Here is a 24,246-nt window from a genome sequence, read left to right on the forward strand (position 1 = left end):
CTTCAACCTAAGTATAGCCCTTTGATTATCTAGGGCAATGAGATATTTAAATAGCACATAAAAACAAATCTAAGATAATACAAAATTTCTGGCCGGGCACGGTGGCTCACGCCTGTAATCCCAGCACTTTGGGAGGCCGAGGCGGGTGGATCACGAGGTCAGGAGATCAAGACCATCCTGGCTAACACGGTGAAACCCCGTCTCTACTAAAAACACAAAAAATTAGCTGGGCGTGGTGGTGGGCGCCTGTAATCCCAGCTACTGGGAGGCTGAGGCAGGAGAATGGCGTGAACCCAGGAGGCGGAGCTTGCAGTGAGCCGAGATCGCGCCACTGCACTCCAGCCTGGGCGACAGAGCGAGACTCCGTCTCAAAAAAAAAAAAAAAAAAAAAGATAATACAAAATTTCTAGCTGTACCTGCCTTTCCAAAAAACCTTTATTAGATATGATCTGTGCACATAAAAACAGTGACACTGAGCTGGGCATGGTGGCTCACGCTGTAATCCCAGCAATTTGGGAGGCCGAGGTGGGCAGATCACCTGAGGTCAGGAGTTTGAGACCAGCCTGACCAACATGGAGAAACCCTGTCTCTACTAGAAGTACAAAATCAGCTGGGCATGGTGGCGCATGCCTGTAATCCCAGCTACTTGGGAGGCTGAGGCAGGAGGATTGCTTGAAACCAGTAGGTGGAGGTTGTGGTGAGTCGAGATCATGCCGTTGCAGTCCAGCCTGGGTAACAAGATCAAAACTCTGTCTCAAAAACAAACAAAACAAAACAAAATGAAAACAGTGACACTGAATCCCATCAGCTACATGGGAGAGTGACTTTATATCACCTTAGTAATACTTTGATCAATAATTGATTTTGGCCGGCCACAGTGGCTCATGCCTGTAATACCAGCACTTTGGGAGGCCAAGGCGGGTGGATCACTTGAGGCCAGGAGTTCGAGATCAGCCTGGCCAACATGGCAAAACCTCCTTTCTAATAAAAATAAAAAAAATAAGCCGAGCATGGTGGCGCGTGCCTGTAATCCCAGCTACTTGGAAGGCTGAGGTGGGAGAATTGCTTGAACCCAGGAGATGGAGGTTGCAGTGAGCCAAGATCACACCACTGTACTCCAGCCTGGGTGGCGAGTGAGACTCTGTCTCAGAAAAAAAAAAAAAAGAAAAGAAAAGAAAAAAATCATAATAATTAAGTGATTTTAATTGCATTATTTCTCTGGAGAAGATGTTAGTAAGTAAAATGGCCTAAAGGTAAGTGGTTGGAGGAAGGGGAAAATGGTGTGGTGTATTGACCTCTGAATCAGCTTTAAACATTTTCCCCTCTTATATAGAATTAACACTTAAAAAATTCTTTTTTGAGACAGAGCCTTGCTCTGTCACCCTGACTGGAGTGCAGTGGTGCTATCTCAGCTCACTGCAACCTCCACCTCTCCGTTTCAAGGGATTCTCTTGCCTCAGCCTCCCGAGTAGCTGGGATTACAGGTGCGTGCCACCAGCTAAGCTAATTTTTATATTTTTAGTAGAGTTGGGGTTTCAACATGTTGGCCAGGCTGGTGTCGAACTCCTGACTTCAAGTGATCTGCCCACCTCAGCCTCCCAAAGCGCTAGGATTACAGGTGTGAGCCACCCTGCCCAGCTGGAATTAACACATTTATTCTAATTGTATCAACCTCCTCCTCTTTTACTTTTTTTCTCTTTTACTTCTCGGTAAAAGAGGTAAGTGTAGACCCACATGCATTTTTGAAGAAATAATAGGGACCCCTGTATCCTTTAAACAGTTTCCCCCAAAAGTAACATCTGTAAAACTATAGTACAATATCACAATTAAGATATTGACATGGATAGAATCAAGAACGTTTTCATCACAACAGGAATTCCTCATGTTACCCTTTTATAAATATAGCCACTTTCCTCCCACTGCCACCCGCTATGTTACCCCCGGCTAGTCTGTTCTCCAGATTTATTTATTTCTTTATGTATGTATGTATGTATGTATGTATGTATGTATGTATGTATGTATTTATTTATTTAGAGACAGAGTCCCGCTCTGTCGCCCAGGCGGGAGTGCAGTGGTGCAATCTCAGCTCACTGCAGCCTCCACCTCCTGAGTTCAAGCAGTTCTCCTATATGAGGCTCCTGAGTAGCTGGGATTACAGGCGCGTGCCACCACGCCTGGCTAATTTTTGTATTTTTAGCAGAGACGGGTTTCTCCATGTTGGCCAGGCTGATCGCAGACTCCTGACCTCAAGTGATCTGCCTGCCTCAGCATCCCAAAGTGTTGGGATTACAGGCATGAGCCACTGCGCCCAGCTGCCTATTTTTTTTTTTTTTTTGAAGATCTGGCTCTGTTGCCCAGACTGGAGTGCTGTGGTACAATCTCGGCTCACTGCAACCTCCATCTCCTGGGCTCAGACATCCTCATGCCTCAGCCTCCTGAGTGGTTAGGACTACAGGCATATGCTACTAGACTTGGCTAATTTTTGTGTTTTTAGTAGAGATGGGGTGTCACCATGTTGCCCAGGCTGGTCTCGAACTCCTGAGCTCAAGTTATCCACCTGCCTTGGCATCCCAAAAAGCTAGCATTATAGGCATGAGCCACCATGCTCAGCCCTATATGTCTTTTATTTCCTTAAAAAACAAAACAAAAAAAAATAAAACCCCAAAAACTCAATTGCACTGGCTGAAACTTCCAGCACTATGTTGAATAAGAACGGTGAGAGTGGACATTCTTGCCTTTTTTCTGATCTTGGGAGGAAATCATTAAGGCTTTCATCATTAAGGTATTTTTAAAACTATAGGTATTTTGTAGATGCTCTTAATCAAATTCAGGAAGTTCTCTTTTATTCCTTTTTTTTTTTTTTTTGAGACGGAGTCTTGCTCTGTCGCCCAGGCTGGGGTGCAGTGACACGATCTCAGCTCACTGCAAGCTCCACCTCCCGGGTTCACACCATTCTCCTGCCTCAGCCTCCCGAGTAGCTGGGACTACGGGCGCCCACCACCACGCCCGGCTAATTTTTTGTATTTTTAGTAGAGACGGGGTTTCACCGTGTTAGCTAGGATGGTCTCGATCGCCTGACCTCGTGATCCGCCCACCTTGGCCTCCCAAAGTGCTGGGATTACAGGCATGAGCCACCGCGTCCAGCCTGTATTCCTGTTTTTTAAGAGTTTTTAATCACAAATGGATGTTGAATTTTGTCAAATATTATTCCTATATCAAGTGATATGATTGTGTAATTTTTAAAAGCATGTCAATATGATGGGTTACATTGATTGATTTTTTTAAAATATTGAACCAGCCTTGGATGCTGGAATGAACTCCACTTGGTCATGTTATATAATTCTTTTTATTTATGGCTGAATTGTATTTGCTAATATTTTGTTAAGGATTCTTATATCTATATACATGAGGGATATTGTTCTGTAATTTTCTATTTTTTGTAATCTATCTGGTTTAGTATTGGGGTAATACTAGCTTCATACAATGAATTGGGAAGTGCTCCCTCTTGTTCTGTTTTTTGGAGAGATTGTATAGAGTTAATTTTTTTAATGTTTTGTAGAATTCTTCAGTAAAACTATCTGGGCCTGGAGATTTCTTCCTTGGGAAATTTTTAATTGTGAACTTAATTTCCTTAATTTGTAATGGTAGTTTATGTTTTTTGATAATCAATCCATTTCATCTAAGTTGTCATATTTACATGTGTAGAGTTCTTTTGTTTTGTTCTTAAGACAGAGTCTCACTCTGTTGCCCAGGCTGGGGTGCAGTGGCGCGGTCTTAGCTCACTGCAGCCTCCACCTCCCAGGTTCAAGTGATTCTCCTGCCTCACCCTCCCAAGTAGCTAGGATTACTGGCATGTAATCCCAGCTACATTTTTTTTTTTTTTTTTTGAGACAGGGTCTTAATCTGTTGCCAGGCTGGAGTGCAGTGGTTTGATCTCGGCTCACTGCAACCCCCACCTCCCAGGTTCAAGTGATTCCCCTGCCTTAGCCTCCCGAGTAGCTGAGACTACAGGCTCACTCCACCACACCTGGCTAATTTTTTTGTATTTTAGTAGAGACAGGGTTTCACCATGTTGGCCAGGATGGTCTCCATCTCCTGACCTTGTGACCCACCCGCCTTGTCTTCCCAAAGTGCTGGGATTACAGGCGTGAGCCACTGCACCTGGCCTCCCAGCTACTTTTGTATTTTTAGTAGCTGGGATTTTGTATTTTTAGTACGGATGGGGTTTTACCATGTTGACCAGGCTGGTCTCCAACTCCTGACCTTAGGTGACCCGCCCTCCTCGGCTTCCCAAAGTGCTAAGATTACAGGTGCGAGCCACTGTGCCTGGCCTTATTACATGTGTAGAGTTCTTTACAGTATTTTGCTATATCCTTTTGAGTTCTGTAGAGTCTACAGTGCTGACCCTGTTTTATTCCTGATACTGGTAGTTTGTGTCTTCTCTCACTCTTTTTTGTCAGTCTTGCTAGAGATTTTATCAATTTTGTTATTTTTAAAGAATCAGCTCTGTTTTATTGATATTCTCCATTATTTTTGTTTCAGTTTCACTAATTTCTGCTCTTTTTTATTTACTTTTTCTTGTTTTGGGTTTATTTTATATTTTACTCTTTCTCTTCTAAGTTCTTGAGTTGGATGCTTAGATTATTTCAGACTTCTCCTTTTTTTCTAATGTGGGCATTTAGTGCTATAAATTTCTCTCTCATCTTTAGCTGTGTCCCACAGATTTTGATATGTTACATTAAGGTTTTAATTTTCATCAGTTCCGTGTGTTATTTTATTTCCCTTGAGACTTTCCCTTTGACCCTTGACTCTAGATGGATTATCTAGAAGTGTGTTGTTTAGTTTCCAAGTGTTTGGAGATTTTGAGCTATTTTTCTATTATTGATTTCTAGTTTGATTTCATTATAGTCAGAAAATATACACTGTTTGGTTTCAGTTCTCTCAAATTTGTTGAGGTATGGCTGAGTATATAGTCTATTTTGGTAATGTTCCAGGACAGTTGATGTTATTAGGTTTTAATATGCATTTGAAATACCTTAGAGAACCTAGATTAACTAGGCATGTTTCCACAAAATACACAAGTTACTGAAACAGACTCAAGAAGAAAGAGAAAATCTTAATAGACCTATGACAAGGAAAGAGATTGAATTAGTGAAAAAACAAAAACCAAAGAAACCCTCGATCCCCAAAAGTAAAATGACAACAACAGCAACTAACTTTTCACGAAGAAAAGGTCAGGACCAGATGACTTTACTGGTATATTCTATCAAATGTTTAAAGAAGAATGAACACAAATCCTTCAAAAACTCTTTCAAAAAAACAGAAAAGGAGGCAGCACTTCCCAGATTATTCTGTGAGGTCAATATTACCTTGATTCCAAAACCAAAACTAATTGTAATTCTATACACTGGCAGTGAACATCCTTAACATGAAATTAAGAAAACAATTCCATTTATGGTGCTATCAAATGAATAAAATAGGAATACATTTTTTTTTTTGACATGGAGTCTTGCTCTATCACCCAGGCTGGAGTTTAGTGATGCAATCTTGACTCACTGCAACCTCTGCCTCCTGGGTTCAAGCGATTCTCTTGCCTCAGCCTCCTGAGTAGCTGGGATTACAGGCGCGCGCCACCACGCCCAGCTAATTTTCGTATTTTTAGTAGAGACAGGGTTTCACCATGTTGGTCAGACTGGTCTCAAACTCCTGACCTCATGATCCACCCGCCTTGGCCTCCCAAAGTGCTGGGATTACAGGTGTGAGCCACTGCACGCGGCCAAAATGGGAATGTAATACTTGTATACTGAAAACAATAAAACTTTATTGAAAGACATTTAAAAAGACATTAATAATTGGAAAGACATGCCATATTCATGGATTGGGAAGCTTAATGTTGTTAATGATGGCAATACTCCTCAAACTAATCTACAGATTCAACACTATCCTATCAAAATTCAAATGACTTTTTTTGTAAAAATGGGCAAGCAGTACCCAAGCTCCTATGGATATGCAAAGGACCCAGAATAGCCAAAATAATCTTGAAAAAGAATGAAGTTGGAAGATGTACACTTCCCAGTTTTGAGGATTACTACAAAGCTACAATAATCAAGATAGTGTGGATTGGCATAAAAATAGACTTATGGGCTAGGCACAGTGGCTCACACCTGTAATCCCAGCACTTTGGGAGGCCAAGGTGGGCAGATCACCTGAGGTCAGGAGTTCAAGACCAACCTGGCTAACATGGTGAAAGCTGTCTCTATTAAAAATATAAAAAATTAGCTAGGCTTGGTGGCGGGCAACTGTAATCCCAGCTACTTGGGACGCTGAGGCAGGGGAATCGCTTGAACCCGGGAGGGAGAGGTTGCAGTGAGCCGAGATCATGCCATTGCACTACAGCCTGGGGCAACGAGAGCGAAACTCCATCTTAAAAAAAAAAAAAAAAAAAGAAAACAGAAAAAAATAGACTTATGTGTTAAGGGAGTAGAATTGAGAGTTCAGAAATAAACCCTTAAGTTTATGATAAATTGATTTTTGAGTGTCAAAACAATTTAATGAGGGAAAGATTAGTCTTTTCCACAAATGATACAACTATATATACACATGCAAAGGAATGAATTTGGACCCTTACTTCACACCATATACACGAATCAACTTGAAATTTATCATAGACTTACATGTAAGAGCTAAAACTAAAACTCTTAGAAGAAACCATAGGTTTAAATCTTCATGAACTTTGGATTAGGCAATAGTTTCTTAGATATGACATGAAAATCTCAAGTGACAGGAGAAAAAATAGATAAATTGGACCTCATTAAAATTAGAGCCATGTTTGGTGGTGTGTGCCTGTCTTCCCAGCTACTTAGGAGGCTGAGGTGGGAGTTCACTTGAGGCCAGGAGTTTGAGGCTGCACTGTGTTATGATCATGCCTGTGAATAGCCACTGCCCTCCATCCTGGGCAACAGAGTGAGACCCCATTTCTAAAAAATAAAAAATAAAGATTTCTGTGCTTCAAGGAGTTCATTAAGAAAATGAAAAGATCACCCACAGAATGAGAAAATATCTGCAAATATTGGATAAGGGACTTGTACTAGAATGTGTAAAGAACTCTTACATAGCTCAATAATAAAAAGACAAACCAATTAAAAATGGCCAAAATGTTAATAGACATTTCTCCAGAGGTATAGAAATACCCAATAAACACATGAAAACATGTCCAACATCAATAGTTACGAGGTAAATGTAAATCAGGACTACAATGGTATTGGGAAACCTGCCCCCAATAGTCATGTAGGTTCTTTTCTATTTTCCTTAAGTGTCAGCTGGTCTGAGAAATAAAGGGACAGAGTACAAAAGAGAGAAATTTTGAAGCTGGGTGTCCGGGGGAGACATCACATGTCCGCAGGTTCTGTGATGCCCTCGAGCCGTAAAACCAGCAAGTTTTTATTAGTGATTTTCAAAAGGGGAGGGAGTGCGCAAATAGGGTGTGGGTCACAGAGATCACATGCTTCACAAGGTAATAGAATATCACAAGGCAAATGGAGGCAGGGTGAGATCACAGGACCACAGGACCAGGGCAAAATTAGAATTGCTAATGAAGTTTCAGGCACACATTGTCATTGATAACGTCTTATCAGGAGACAGGGTTTGAGAGTAGACAACCAGTCTGACCAAAATTTATTAGGTGGGAATTTCCTCGTCCTAATAAGCCTAGGAGTGCCACGGGAGACTGGGGCTTATTTCATCCCTACAGCTGTGACTGTAAAAGAGAGCTGCTCCTGAAGTGGCCATTTCAGAGGCCTACCCTCAGGGACACATTCTCTTTCTCAGGGATGTTCCTTGCTGAGAAAAAGAATTCAGCGATATTTCTCCCATTTGCTTTTGAAAGAAGAGAAATATGGCTCTGTTCTGCCCGGCTCACTGACAGTCAGAGTTTAAGGTTATCTCTCTTGTTTCCTGAACATTGCTGTTATCCTGTTCTTTTTTCAAGGCGCCCAGATTTCATATTGTTCAAACACACATGCTCTACAAACAATTTGTGCAGTTAACGCAATCATCACAGGGTCCTGAGGTGACATACATCCTCCTCAGCTTACAAAGATGATGGGATTAAGAGATTAAAGTAAAGACAGGCATAGGAAATCACAAGGGTATTGACTGGGGAAGTGATAAGTATCCATGAAATCTTCACAATTTATGTTCAGAGATTGCAGTAAAGACAGGTATAAGAAATTATAAAAGTATTAATTTGGGGAACTAATAAATGTCCATGAAATCTTCACAATTTATGTTCTTCTGCCATGGCTTCAGCCGGTCCCTCTGTTCGGGGTTCCTGACTTCCTGCAACACAATGGGAATGCCATTTTACACCCATTCAGATGGCTGTAATAAGAAAGATAGAGATTAGATTTGGTGAGGATGTGGAGAAGTTAAAACTCTCATACATTGCTGGTGGGAATGTAAAATGGTACAGGCATTTTGGAAAATAGTTTGGCACTTCCTAAAAATTTAAACAGAGTTACTATATGACCCAGCAATTCTTCTCTTAGATATATACCCCAGAGAATTTAAATATGTTCACATAAACATTTTTACATGAATATTCATAACAGCATTATTCATAAGCACAAAGTTGAAACAACTTGAACATTAATCAATTGATGAATGCATAGATAAAATGTAGTATATTTGTATATGAAATATTATTCATCCATAAGCTAGAATGAAGTAATGATTCATGCTGCAACATAGATGAACCTTGAATACCTACATAATGCTGAGTGATAGGCTACAGACACAAAGGGCCACAAGAGTACATATCATTGATTGCACTATTGTGGGCCTTTGTGTCTGTTCCATTAATATGAAATTTCCAGAATTAGCAAATCCATAGAGATAGAAAGTAGATTAGTGTTGTTAGGACCTGGGTGGAGGGGGAAATGGAGAGTAACTGCTAATGGGTATAGGATTTCTTTTCAGCATGATAAAAGTTTTCTGGAATTATATAGTGGTGATGATTGCACAGTTTCGTGAGTATACCAAAATCACTGACTTGTACATTGCAAAAGGATGAATTCTATAGTATGTGAATTATATCTCAATTTTTTAAAGTAAGTGCCTTGTTGGTATGGAACTCGGGCCTCAGGCAGCCCTGCCTCCATGATTTTGCTAGGTGCAGCCCACATCACTTCTGTCATGAGTTGCAGTTGCACACTGGTGCCTGTAGCTTTCCCAGGCAGGTATTGCACTCTCCTCAGTGTTCTACCCTTTTGGGGTCCCAGTGGTAGCCCTGACCCCACATTTCTGCTGAGCATTATTCTAGTGGAGGCTCTCTGCACCTCTGCCCCTGCAGAAAGTCCCTTTTAGCTATATTAATCTCCAAATAGTCTCTAGATCCTCTCCTGAAAATGCTCTTTCATGCTCTACCACATGGTCAGGCTGTGAATTTTCCAAATTTTTATGCTCTGCTTCCCTTTGAATTATAAATTCTGTCTTTAAATAAGTATTCTCTCTCTCATTTTACTGTAAGTGGCTAAAAGCAGCCATGCAGCATGTTGAGTGCTTTGCTGCCTAGATACTTTATTTTAATTTTGAGATGGAGTCTCACTCTGTCACCCAGGCTGGAGTGCAATGGGATGATCTTGGCTCACTGCAACCTCTGCCTCCCGGGTTCAAGTGATTCTCCCTGCCTCAGCCCCCTAAGTAGCTGAGATTACAGGCATGCACCACCACGCCCGGCTAATTTTTGTATTTTTAGTAAAGACGGGGTTTCCACATGTTGGCCAGGCTGGTCTCAAACTCCTGACCTCAGGTGATCTGCCCGCCTCGGCCTCCCAAATTGCTGGGATTACAGACATGAGCTGCTGCGCCGGCCTATTTTATTTTTTCTTTTCAAAGCTGCTTAGATATTTCTTCTTCCAGAAATCATAGCTTTGGTAATTAAATTCTTTGGGTAATTAATCCAGACCCAGAGAGCACTCCCAAAAGATGGCATTAATCCCTTCAGCCCTCTCAGGTTTGGCCATCCCCAAAGCCCTAGGACATGGATACAATGCAACCAAGTTCTTTGCTATTTTATATAATGACCTTTGCTCCAGTTCCCAATAAGATATTCCTCATTTCCATCAGAGACCTCTTCAGAATGGCCTTTACTGTCCACATTTCTATGGACGTTCTGTTCACAACCACTTAAGTAATCTCTAAGAAGTTTCAGACTTTCCCTAATCTTCTTGTTTTCTAAGCCATCACCAGAATTTCTCTTAATGACCCATTTATAGCAATCTAGGCTTTTTCTAGCCTGCTCCTCCAAATTCTTCCAGCCTCTAACCATCACCCAGTTCCAAAGCTGCTACCACATTTTCAGGTATTGTAATAGCAACAACCCTACTTCTTAGTCCCAATTTTCTGTCTTATCCTGTTTTCTGTTGCTATAACAGAACACCTAGACTGGGTAATTTATATAGAAAGGAGATTTATTTGGCTCATGGTTCTGGAGGATGGAAAGTTCAAGATCAGGTGGTCTCATCCGGCCAGGGTCTCATGTTGCATCATAATATGATGGATGCCATCACATGGTGGGAACACGTTTGAAAGAGACAAAGCATGAGAGGCAACCTTGGTTTATAATAACCTGCTCTTTTGGTAATTAATCCAGACCCAGAGAGCACTCCCACAAGATGGTATTAAGCCCTTCATGAGGGATCCCTCATAATCCAAACACCTCTTAAAGTTCCTACCACCTCTCAATACGATTACATTGAGGACCAAGCTGCAACATGAGTGTTGATGGGGACAAACCATATTCAAACCATAGCAACTACCAAAACTCATTAAAAAATCTGCTTGCGAGGCTATGGAGTGTGCCACAGATACTGAATCACTGAGACCGTTCAGACCATTTTTGATTAGAAGCCAACTGTTAGGATTTTTGGACTGCAAGATGGTTTATTGAGTTTTACTGTATTTACATATATAAATATGCACAAAAAAGTGTTCAAATCACTTAGAATAGGAAGATGCTATTTTTGAAAATGATTTTAGAGAACTACAAGAAAAGAAGAAATTGGGGTCTTTGAGGACAGAAACTTCAAATGTTAGATTTTAAAAAAATTTTTATTGTTTCAAATATTGCATCTACCTCATTTTCTCCTGGGACTTTGTTTACACGTGTATTAGACCTCCTCACTGTATTATCAGTCTCTTATCCTTTCTTCTCTATTTTCCATTATTTTTGTGGCAGCATTTTGAGTCCTAGAGTGATGTGTTCTTCCAGGGAGGATTTTCATATACAGCTGTCAAGCAATCTGGAATTGTCCTTTCCGTTTGTAAGGATTAAGATGATTTGAAGTTGGGCTCCAGTCCTTGTGTTGTTGATCTCTAATTTTATTCTGTGTTCATAGAGAACATAGTTTATGTGGCTTTAATCCTTTCAAATTTACTGAAACTTGTTTTGTGGCCTAGCATATGGTCTGTTCTGGAGAATGTTCCATGCGTGCTTGAAAAAAATGTGTATTTTGCAGTTGTTGGATGGAGTGTTTTATAAATGCCAGTTAGGTGTAGTTGGTGGAAAATGTTCAAGTCTCTTATATCCTTGCTGGTTTTCTGTGTAGTCATTCTATCAATTATTAAGAATGGGATATTGATACCTCCAACTTATTGAATGGTCTGTTCTTGCAGTTCTGTCATTTTTGCTTCATGCATTTTGGGGTTCTGTTGTGTATGCATTTATGATTATCTTCCTCATATATTGACCCTTTTATTATTATGAAATCTCTCTTAGTCTAGCAGTATTTCAGCTAAAAAGTAATAGAGCCACTCAGATTCTCTTGTGATTACTGTTTGCATGGTATATCTTTTTCTCATCCTTTTACTTTCAACTTTGTTGTGTTTTTGTAACTAAGGTGTGTGTCTCTTGTAGACAAAATATAGTTGGTTCTATGTTTTATCTAGTTTGACAATTTCTGTGTTTATTCCATTTACATTTAATGTAGTTATAATATGGTTAGATTTACAAATAACCATTTTGCTATTTATGTTCCACATGTTTTATATCTTCTTTTGTTCTTCTGTTCCCCTTCTTTATGTGTCAAATACATATTTTTTAAGGTGACATTTTAATTCCTTTTGATTTAAAATTTTTTGAGGGTTGTTTTTAGTGATTGCTCAAGAGAGTACAGTATTCTTCAGATTCATACTAATTTAATTCTGCTAAAATATTGAACCTTTGCTTCAACTAATGTTATTATCCCATAAACCCAGCAATACAGTGTTATGATTACTGCTTTGTAGACCCTTATGTCTTTTTTTTTTTTTGAGATGGAGTCTCACTCTATTGCCCAGGCTGGAGTGCAGTGGCACGATCTCAGCTCACTGCAACCTCCGCCCTCCGAGTTCAAGCGATTCTCCTGCTTCAGCCTCCCGAGCAGCTGAGATTACAGGCGCCTGCCACCCTGCCTGGCTAATTTTTTTGTATTTTTAGTAGAGATGGGGTTTCACCATCTTGGCCAGACTGGTCTTGAACTCCTGACCTCATGATCCACCCGCCTCGGCCTCCCAAAGTGCTGGGATTACAGGCGTGAACCGTCGTGCCTGGCCGACCCTTATGTCTTTTAAAGATATTAAGAGAGAAATGAGAAAATAGATTTACGTAGTCTTTTAAAAATACCCATGTATTTATATTTCTGGTGGTTTTAATTTCTTCTGGTGAATTTGAGTTATCATATGTAATTTCCTTGCAGCTTGAAGGACTTTATTTTTAATTTTAATTTTAATTTTTTTTGGAGACAGAGTCTCACTGTCATCCAGGCTGGAGTGCAGTGGTGCGATCTGGGCTCCCTGCAACTTCTGCGTCCAGGGTTCAAAAGATTCTCCTGCCTCAGCCCCACGAGTAGCTGGGATCACAGGCATGCACCACCACACCCGGCTAATTTTTGTATTTTAGTAGAGATGGGGTTTCACTATTTTGGCCAGGCCGGTCTTGAACTATTGACCTTAGGTGATCCACCCACCTTGGCCTTCCAAATTGCTGGAATTATAGGGATGCATGTGCCACTATGCCAGGCTCGGACTTCCTTTAGTATTTCTTGTAAAGCAGGTCTGTTCTCTCCATTGTTAATGATGAGGAGTCACCCGCAAATTATACTGTTTTTCAACTGTATGTGATGAGTCAATTTTTTTCTTGCTCGTTTCAGGATTTCTTCTTTGTTGTTCAGCAGTTTGAGTCATGTCTTAGCATGACTCTCTGTGTTTATCCTGCTTGGGATTCATTGAGTTTCTTTGATGTATACATTAATGTTTTCCATCAAATTTGGAAACTTATGACCATTATTTCTTCAAATATTTTTCTATCTTCCCCTTTTTCCTTCTGATACTCCCATCACATGTATTTTGGTTTCTTTGATGTTGTCCCGTAGGTCTCTGAGAGTCTGTTCATTTTCTTAAGTCTTTGTCCTTTCTGTCCTTCGAATTTGATAATTTTTACTAATCTATCCTTAAGTTCACGTATTCTTTCTGTCATTTTGAATTTGCTGTTGAGACCCTCTAGTGAATTTTTTATTTGATTGTAGTTTTCAACCCCAGAATGTCTGTTTCTTTACAAGTTTTTGTAAAAAATCTATTTGCTTAGGTTCTTTACTTGTTGAGTCATTGTTGTCATACTTTCCTTTAGTTCTTTAAGCATGGTTCTCTTTGTTTTTTTGAACATATTTATAATAACTGATTTGATATCTTTGTCTGCGAAATTCAATGTCTGGGGACCCTCAAAGGCTATTTCTGTTTTTTGTTCTGTTTTTTTTTCTTTCCTTAGTATGAGTCAAATTTTCTTGTTTCTTTGCATGTCTTATAATTTTTGTTGGAATATTGACAATTTAGATAATATATTGCAGCATCTCTGGATTCTGATTGCATTCCCTCCTGTCCCATGGGTTGTCATTGCTGATTTTTGTTTGCTTGTTTGTTTAATAATTTGCCTAGAGTAAATTTATGAAACCTGTTTGTCCTGTGGCATGTGTCTGCTCTGTTTATTATGGTTGTTGTTTCTATTTTTAATGCTGGCTTCCTAGGCATCACCTCTTATGTCAGCCAGTGATGTACTCAATGTACTTAAATCCATAGAGCCAGTAAGGCTTTTCCCTTCTATTGACAGATCTGTGTGTAGATTGGGGAATGTATTCAAAGCTCTGGCCATTTTTAAGTTTGTCCCAGTTTTTTATGTTCCCCTGAGACCTCTTGTGTCTTTGGCTAGGAAATGTGTGGATAGCTTGGGCTTTCTCTAGTTTGTGTTACGCACATTGGAGCTTTTGTTCAGCTAGGAATACGTGACTAGTTTATCAGGCCCACCTATGGCTTCCTCTCCTTCAAGATCTTTCTAAGCTCCTTGCTAATTTGCCATTCTGCTTGCTCCAATTGGTACTGGACCCTCACACTTGCTTGGATTGGTACAGAGTTTTCCCTTTCACTCCTGGGCATAGATTTTCTGCCTCCAATCCAAATCACAGCTCAACCCTCTCTGTCAAGATAGCTGCCAGTTTTCATGATCTGTTTCCACCCCCAAAGAACTACCACAAAGACTTAACAGGTGAAGGAAGAAGGGTAATGGGAACAGGCCCAGGAATGAGTGCCACAGACTTCCACCATCCTTACCTAAGTTCAGTGGATTTTCATGAACAAATACTTCTCAGTTGATTGTATTGTATGCCTTTGGTTGTTTTCCGTTGTTTGAGATGATTATTTTTGACAGTTTTTTTTCTAGTTATATATTTGCTTTTGCAGAGGGGATTGCCAGACTCCTCATCTCATCATGCTGGAAGTCTTCTTTGCTTCTTTTTGGTGTTTTTGAAATGTTTATTTATATAAGGACATAAAAAATATTGCATAGAAAGCATATGATTTTAAATTCCACTTGATATTTATTTTCTAGGACACTATAATTACAATTAGACAGAAATGTAATCTTTTTATTGTTGCAGATTTCAAGTTCCACCTATAAAGACAGGAATGAGGAATACAGAAGACAGTTCACACATCTACCTGATACAGAGAGGCTGATAGCAGGTAAAATAGAAATTTTCAAAAAAAAGTTTTATTACCTCATTATAAAAAGAAAACTGATAAGTGACAGTATATGTAATAAAATTTAAGCCTTTATGCTAGACAGAATATAATTTTCAAGATAAGCATCATCCTTATGATCCAGCAATCCCATTTCTGGGTAGATATCCAAAAGAAAGGAAATAAATATATTGAAGAGATATCTGCACATTCATGTTTATTGTAGCACTATTGACAATACCGAAGATATGGAATCAACCTAAGTAGCCATCAATGGATGAATGGATAAAGAAAATGTGGTACATAAATGCAATGAAATATTATTGAGCCATAAAAAAGAATGAAATGCTGTCATTTGCAACAGTGTGGATGGAACTGGAGGACATTACGTTAAATGAAATAAGCCAGGCACAAGAAGACAGATATCCCATGTTCTCACTCATATGTGGGAGCTAAAAAGAAATTGATCTCACGGAGATAGAGTAGAATGATGCCAGGTGTGGTGACTCATGCCTGTTATCCCAGCACATTGGGAGACTGAGGCAGGAACATTGCTTGAGCCCAGGAGTTCCAGACCAACCTGGTCAACATAGTGAGATCCTGTCTGTATTATAAAAAAAAAAAAAAAATTAGCCAGGTGTGGTGGTATGTGCCTGCAGTCCCAGCTGCTCAAGAGGCTGAGATGAGGGAATCACTGAGCCCAGGAATTGGAGACTGCAGTGAGCTATGGTGGTGTCACTTCACTCTACCCTGGGCAGCAGAGTGAGACCCTGACCCAACCCCACAACCCCCCTCAAAAAAAAAGAGAGAGAGAGTAGAATGATGGTTACCAGAGGGCTGGGAAAGGTACTATGAAGGGAAGATAAAAAGGAGATGGTTAACGGGTACAAGAATACAGTTAGATAGAAGGAATAAGATCTAGTGTTCAGTATCACATGGGGAGACTATAGTTAACAGTAATTTATTGTATATTTCAAAATAGCCAAAAGAGTGGAATTGGGATGTTTCTAATACAAAGATATGATAAATAGTTGAGGTGATGATATCTCAATTACTTTGATTTGATCATTACAAAATATGCGCTTATTCTAGTATATCACATTACTCCATAAACACAACCATTCAGTATCCATAATAATTAAAAATTTAAAAAAAGATAAGCAGCATCTTCGTAATTAGACAATGGAAAACTCAATTGCAATTCGGGGAGGAGTGATTTTTGATTTATAAGAATTTTTTTTTTTTTTTGGCTGGGTGCGGTGGCTGATACCTGTAATCCCAGCACTTTGGGAGGCTGAGGTGGGAGGATTGCCTGAGGCCAGGAGTTCGAGACCAGCCTGGGCAACAAAGCGAGACCTTGGCTCAACAAATAAATAAATAAAAGACACGCACACACACACACACACACAGAGGAATATTAAGTACTAAGAAAATATAACTAAAAATAAATGATTTGTCACAATGATTTTGGTGCATCAAATTGGAGGGAAAATTTAAACTTGATGTTCAATATATATTAACTAGCTCCAGAAAAATACACTTTCTAACAGATGTACTCATAGAGAAACTTCACAAATGTTGTAGGGCTAAATCATTATTTGTGTAATTGTTCACATGGATTTTTTTTTTGAAGTAGGCTTTAAGAGGAAAAATTTAATCATTTTTCTTTTAAAAGTGCTTTATTTTTTACTATAAGCTTAATATATACTCATGACAATAAAACTACAGAGCTAAGTTTTAGTTTCAGTATATATTTAATTGAAAACATTTATTTAGGTTGGGTGTGGTGGCTCATGCCTGTAATCCCAACACTTTGGGAGGCTGAGGCGGGTGGCTTGCTTGAGCCAGGAGTTCGAGATCATCCTGGACAACGTAGTGAGACCTTGTCTCTACAGCACTTTGGGAGGCCGAGGCGGGCGGATCATGAGGTCAGGAGATCCTGGTTAACAGGGTGAAACCCCGTTTCTACAAAAAATTAGCCAAGTGTGGTGGTGGATGCCTGTAGTCCCAGCTACTTGGGTGGCTGAGGCAGGAGAATGGTGTGAACCTGGGAGGCGGAGCTTGCAGTGAGCCAAGATTGTGCCACTGCACTCCAGCCTGGGCAACAGAGTGAGACTCTGTCTCAAAAAAAAAAAAAACAAAACCAACCAACAATAACAGCAAAAAAAATCAGATGGACATGGTGGCACGCACCTGTAGTCCCAGCTACTTAGGAGGCTGAGGTGGGAGGATTGCTTGAGCCCAGGAGGTGGAGGTTGCAGTAAGGAGATATCACACCAGTGCACTCCAGCCTGGGTGACAGAACAAGACTTTGTCTCAAACAAAAACAAAACATTTATTTATATGAATTTCTCAGATTTTTGGTACTATTAGGAAATGTTTAATTCAGTATCTAGAACTCGATGAATTTCTAGACAGTTCAGCTCAATAAATATCATAATGAATTAAAGCAATTTTTAAAAACATTGTTTATTGGAAGTAATACAGTCCCATGATAAAATTTGCAAATGCTACATAAGGACATAAAGTGAAAAGTGAAAAGTGAGTGATCCTTACAACCAAGACCACTTCAATGTTCTTCCTGGGAGATAACCACTGTTAGTAATTTCTTAGGTATAATTTCAGAAAATTTCTATATGTATTTAGGATTATATATATAGAAAAAAACTTAAATGGGAACAGACTGTGATTATTGTTTTGAATCTTGCTTAGATCTCTTTTTTATTTGCTATTTGCACTACTATGAATCCACTTCATTCTTTTTTTTTCATACTTTTTTTTTTTTTTTTTTTTTTTTGAGATAGAGTCTCGCCCTGTCACCCAGGCTGGAGTGCAGTGGTGTGATCTCGGCTCACTGCAACCTCCACCTCCCAGGTTCAAGTGATTCTCGTGTCTCAGCCTCCCGAGTAGCTGGGATTACAGGCACGCACCACCACGTCCGGTTAATTTTTGTATTTTTAGTAGAGATGAGGTTTCTCCATGTTGGCCAGGCTGGTCTTGAACTCCTGATCTCAAGTGATCTTCCTGCCTTGGCCTCCCAGAGTGCTGGGATTACAAGCCTGAGCCACTGCACCCAGCCAAGAAGCCATTAAAAAAAAATCAATTGTATTGAAGTATAAATTTATTACAATAAAACATATCCATTTTAGGGAGTCCATTTTTAAAAACCACTGATGCTGGGCATGGTGGCTCACACCTGTAATCCCAGCACTTTGAGAGGCCGAGATGCGCAGATCACTTGAGGCCAGGAGTTCAAGACCAGCCTGGGCAACACAGTGAAACCCTGTGTCTACTAAAAAAAAAAAAAAAAAAAAAAAATTAGCCAGGCGTGGTGGCCAGCGCCTATAGTCCCAGCTACTCGGGAGGCTGAGGCAGGAGAATGGCGTGAACCTGGGAGGCGGAGCTTGCAGTGAGCCGAGATCACACCACTGCACTCCAGCCTGGGCGACAGAGCAAGACTCCATCTCAAAAAAAAAAAAATTAGCCAGGTGTGGTGGCGCACGCTTTTAATCCCAGCTACTCGGTAGACTGAGACATGAGAATCGCTTGAACCCAGAAGGCGGAGGTTGCAGTGAGTTGAGATCGCGCCATTGCACTCTAGCCTGGGCGACAGAGCGAGACCCTGTTTCAAAACAACAACAACAACAGCAACAACAAAAAACACTCAAAAAAGTCTGCTGATATATATCAAATAGTCTTCAGTTAAATAATCTAAGTAGTTACTATGCCTTTGAACATAGTTAATGTAAAATAATACAGTGGTTCTCAAAGTGTGGTCCACAGACTAGCAACACTGTCAGTACCTGAGAGCTTGTTAGACACACAGACGCAACCCAGAACTATTTAATCAGAAACCTTGGGGCAGAGGCCTAGCACTATGTGTTTTTTATTTATTTATTTTTTTTTGGAGACAGACTCTCACTCTGTTGCCCAGGCTGGAGTGCAATGGCATGATCTCAGCTCACTGTAACCTCTGCCTCCCGCATTCAAGCGATTCTCATGCCTCGGCCTCCCGAGTAGCTGGAATTACAGGTGCCTGCCACCATACCTGGCTAATTTTTGTATTTTTAGTAGAGATGAGGTTTCACCATGTTGGCCAGGCTGGTCTCAAACTCCTGACCTCAGGTGATCTGCCCGCCTTGGCCTCCCGAAGTACTGGGATTGCAGGTGTGAGCCACCACACTTGGCCGCAATATGTGTTTTAGTAAGTCAGCCAGGTATTTCTGATCTGAAGTTTGAGAAGCATTGAATTGATAAAATGGTTTGGTGGTTTGGAAAAAATTTTCAGGATATTTCAAGGTGACCTTTAGCCCAATCTCTGTTTTAGTGATGAATACTAGTTAATGGGTAACCTAACCTGCTTAATTATTTACAAGAAAATTCTGTTTGGTGGCACCTCACTTTTGTTTTGCTGATGGAAGCATTGTGAAAGACTGAATTACTTTGCTCAATTTTTAGTATTTGCTTAGACATTTAACATGACTAAGTGGAAACATTTTGAGATTTATTCAGCATCTACCTAAAATTGCTAATTAGTTTATAGAGTTTTAAAATTTAGCAGTTAAGCTAAATCTCCTCATAGCAGCCCTTTGTATCTTATATTACTAATAATTTAGCAGTACAGTTTATATTCTCCACAGAGCCAGATCTTAACCTTAAAGGTATGGTATTAACTTGTTTGGCAGGCAGACTTGATTTTGCTAGACTTTAGTGGTGAGGTGGAGAGAATCAACTTTTTTTTTTTTGGAGACGGAGTCTTGCTCCCTGGAGTGGAGTGGCACGATCTCGGCTCAGTGCAACCATCACCTTCCAGGTTCAAGAGATTCTCCCGCCTCAGCCTCCTGAGTAGCTGGGATTACAGGTGCGCACCACCATGGCTAATTTTTGTATTTTTAGTAGAAACAGGGTTTCCCCATGTTGGCCAGGTTGGTCTCGAACTTCAGAACTCAAGTGATCCACTGGCCTCGGCCTCCCAAAGTGTTGAGATTACAGGCGTGAGCCACTGTGCCCAGCCCAGCTGAGAGAAACAACTTTGAAACTGACTTAAAATGTATACAATTTTCTGAGTCATCTTTGACCCCTCTTTACTTTTGTCTAACATCTAATCAATCACCAATTCACCATCAGTACTACCTCCTAAATATGTCTTAATCTAACTACTCTGTCTCTTATATGGTCACCTTCTGGTCTGAGTCACCATCAACTTTTCTCTGGAGTTCCAACTGATTTATCATAATTCATTCTCACAATGTGAATAAAGTCATCTTTAAATATATACATCTGTTCCTGTTCCTTTCACTTAAAGGTCATCGGTGGCATCTCATGACAACCACAGTCTACTATGGCTTGTGAGACTTTACATGACGTAGCTTCTCCAGCTTCTCCAGCCCAAAGATCTAATAGTTCCTCAAATGTGCTGTGTTTCTTTCTACCAAAAGGCCTTTGCATGTGCTGTTCCCTTATGATCCTTCTGACCCTTTATTGATCTTTTCATGTTAAAGATCAGTTTTTTTTAGGAGAATCCTTCCTGATACACACTCTCTGCCCTGCCCTCCTCATACCTGCCTATGCTCTCATAGCTTTCTCTACACTTGGGTCATTATCATATTTATTTTTATATTTGTTTATTTTCTGCCTTCCCTTACATTGTGTTCCATGAAGGCAAGAGCCATTTCTGCTAATCCTAGTACACAGCAAAATATCTGACATATGGTGTCCAAAGTAGATGAAGGAATGAATGAATGAACTAATGAACGAAAAGTGATGACTTTCCATCTGTTGAAATATAGTATAAGGTCTATTAATTTCTCAGATTTTCGTGAATAAGCTGTATCTTATTTTTGTGTATATAGATTATGCTTGTGCTCTTCAGAGGGACATTTTGCTTCAGGGACGACTATACCTTTCAGAAAACTGGCTATGTTTCTATAGCAACATCTTCAGATGGGAAACTACAGTAAGATATTTTGCATTTGATTTGTTGATACAAATAATTGCATAGAGATATATACAGTTCTTCCAAAAACTCTACTTTAGATGATTCCAAAGTAAATTTATATATATTTGTGCATCTAAACTAGTGTGCATGTAAATACAAACATGTGTTGTATATGTAAGTGTATATTTTTCTGATTTAATACATTGAGCTCCAGTATAGTTAGAGAAAGATATTTTAATTGAAAAAAAGCTTGAACATATATCTTAATGGCTGCCAAAACCATGTCTTAAGTGACAGACTGTCTGATTTTTGTTTGTGTGTTAATGTGGAGCATGAACACCCACATGTCTTTTCAAACTTTATACTAATGTTAGATAGAGGAGTTGTTGGGGGAGAATACTGCAGGGCAAACTGCTTACCCTGTTTTTCTCAGAGAATACAAGCGTGTATTTATTAACTCCTTCAGGTCGAAAAACCTGAAGAATATTCAACTGTGAAGTTGAATATTCTGGATTAGATTGATGGGATACTTGGCATTTTGTATTGTGTATGTTTCTGAAAAATACATTAAAAAATTTTTTTGTGTGTTTAGATTTCTATTGCTTTAAAGAATATAACCTTCATGACCAAGGAGAAAACTGCTCGACTCATCCCAAACGCTATCCAGATAGTTACAGAAAGTGAAAAGGTGAAAAACTTTTCTATCTTTGTTATATTACATAATGTGAAGAAAATCTGCCTCATACTCATCATCAATGTTGGGAAATTAGGCAGTTCTTCCTGGAGTTAGGAATATCTGATACACATATGTTTAATACTAGAATTCTGTATGCAGTTATATTAGTGGTTAACTTTAAATGACTGCTGACATTTTTTGTACTTTATAGTTTACAGATAACTTTCACTCATATTTTTCATTTCTAGGCAGGGTAACAGTAGCACTATGTCCTTATTTCTAAATACTCTAATAATCCCATGAGTATTTTTCAGTCAGTAATAACTGCACAATAGCAACTAATAAAAAATGCTCCTGGTGAACAGAGATTTGGATAGCATACACATAAACACTAACCACTGTATTCTTTTTTTAAAAAATGGCAATTATCTTTAACTGACATAATTTTTATTATTCACCTACAATGTCTGCCATTTCTTAGTGGGGATATATCAAGAATATTTCTTAACCACCTGGAAAATTGGTTAGGGCCCTGTGTGAGAGACATTAGAAGTGTAGTGATGAGAAAGAAAAAGAAGAAAGAAGGAGAGGAAGGAAAGAAAGAAAAAAAAAAGGAAAGAGAAAAAAAGAGGAGGGGTAGGGAGGGAGAAAAAGAGACAGGGAGAGTTTTGGGGGAGGAGGGGAGAGAGAATTAGTACCATGATATTAAATCTTTGTAATTATACTTTTTAATCTTGTGGAGATTCTTCTAAATTCACTTTAAATTTTATCTTACTCTTTTTTTTAGAGACAGGGTCTTGCCATGTTGCACAGGCTAGCCTCGAGCATTTGGGGTCATGCGATCCTCTAACCTTAGCTTCCCAAGTAGCTGGGACTTCTGGTGTGCACCACTGAGCCTGGCTATTTTTATTTTTAAACAGTCTTATCCCTACAGAACACTTGCAAATGCAGTACAAAGAGCTTTTGCTCCTGCACTAATTGAGAATAAATTCTCACCTTGATCCTCCATCACCTTAGATATTCTGGCATGTACTTCCAACAAAGACATTTTTCTATATAACCACAATATAATTCAGCATCGAAAAATTAACACTGATCTGTTACTGCCATTCAGTTCTTAGATCCCATTCAGTTTCCATAACTATCCCAATAATATCCTTTATAGCTAACAGACTCAGTTCAGGATTACACATTACATTTAGTTATCATGCTCTTTAATTTCCTGGAAGAGCTCCTTAGTCTTTTCTTGACTTTTATGTCCTTGATACTTTTAAAGTTTACAGGTCAGTTATTTTGTAGGATATCTCTCAATTTGTGTTTGTCTGATGTTCCCTTGTGATTAAATTTAGGTTGTGTAATTTTGGAAGAAATACATGGAAATGATGCTCTGCTCTCACCACTACATCCTATCAGATGGCACATGCTTTTAACTTCTACCATTACTGGTGATATTTACTTTGAACGTTCGATTAAGGTGGTGTCTGCAGACTTTAGTATAATCTATTTTCCTTTGTAGTAAAATAAGTATTTTGGGGAAAGGTTTTTTTTTTTTTTAGAGACGGAGTTTTGTTTTTATTGCCCAGGCTCAAGTGCAATGGTGTGATCTTCGCTTACTGCAACCTCCTCCTCCTCGGTTCAAGCGATTCCCCTGCCTCAGCCTCCCAAGTAGCTGGGATTACAGGCATACACCACCATGCCCAGCTTATCTTTTTGTATTTTTAGTAGAGATGGGGTTTCACTATTTTGGTCAGGCTGGTCTTGAACTCCTGACCTCAGGCGATCCGCTCACCTTGGCCTCCCAAAGTGCTGGGATTACAGGTGTGAGCCACTACGCCCAGCCTGGGGAAAGGTATTTTGAAACTATGCAGATATACCATTCTTACCATACTTTGAATTTATTCATTCATTTACTTATGTCAGTATGAACTGGTGATTTCTTATCTTATTCAATGAATTATAAGCCATTACTATCATTATTTATTTTGATGCTCACATTGTCCCAAATTTGGTCAGTGGGAGCCCCTTCAAGCTGGCTCCAGTATCCTTTTGAGTATTCTCAGTGTGTTTCAGCATTTACCTATTTTTCTGGCCCAAGATGTTTCAGGCTTTCCCTCCCCCAGCCCTGGGATCAACCATTTCTCCAAGGAGTCCTAGTTTCTTTTAGGGGAAACTGAAAGAAGCCAGTGTGTTCATTGCTATGGGGTTGGGGGAGGGGCATCACTGTTTTCAAACCCTTTAAGGGGGTATAATAATGGTGTACATTAAATGTATATAATCACACACACATATGCATAATGCATACACATATATACACTCACTTATACATCTGTTTATCCATCTATCCATCCATCCATCTAAAACATAAATTACAGGCGTGATTTATGTAATCACGTGATTTATAAATTCACCTCAGGACCTCCAAGTCCCATCTAACACCACAGAGTTTATTTTTGTTTTCTTCCTTTCCATATTTGTAACTCCCTTCCCTGGCTGTGAGAAACCAGGCTCCCATTATCCTTAATATAGTTACTTATTTAACCACTGGGCCTTTGTATAACCAATCTTCATCTCCACTGCCACCCCTCTC

The 24,246-nt window shown here is 39.5% G+C and overlaps 1 protein-coding gene across 3 annotated transcripts in view; it reads left to right on the forward strand.

The window, feature by feature from the left end:
• Positions 1 to 24,246, forward strand: part of GRAMD1C (GRAM domain containing 1C) — a 119,208-nt gene that overhangs the window by 25,930 nt on the left and 69,032 nt on the right. For all 3 annotated transcript variants that reach the window (XM_019023950.2, XM_004036077.5, XM_055381659.2), the window contains exons 3-5: positions 14,964 to 15,048; positions 20,898 to 21,001; positions 21,576 to 21,671. In XM_019023950.2, coding sequence (XP_018879495.1) covers positions 14,964 to 15,048; positions 20,898 to 21,001; positions 21,576 to 21,671 — 285 coding nt within the window. The remainder of the gene's footprint in view (positions 1 to 14,963; positions 15,049 to 20,897; positions 21,002 to 21,575; positions 21,672 to 24,246) is intronic.

Source organism: Gorilla gorilla, chromosome 2 (assembly GCF_029281585.2).
Source record: "Gorilla gorilla gorilla isolate KB3781 chromosome 2, NHGRI_mGorGor1-v2.1_pri, whole genome shotgun sequence".
Classification (NCBI taxonomy): Eukaryota; Metazoa; Chordata; class Mammalia; order Primates; family Hominidae; genus Gorilla; species Gorilla gorilla.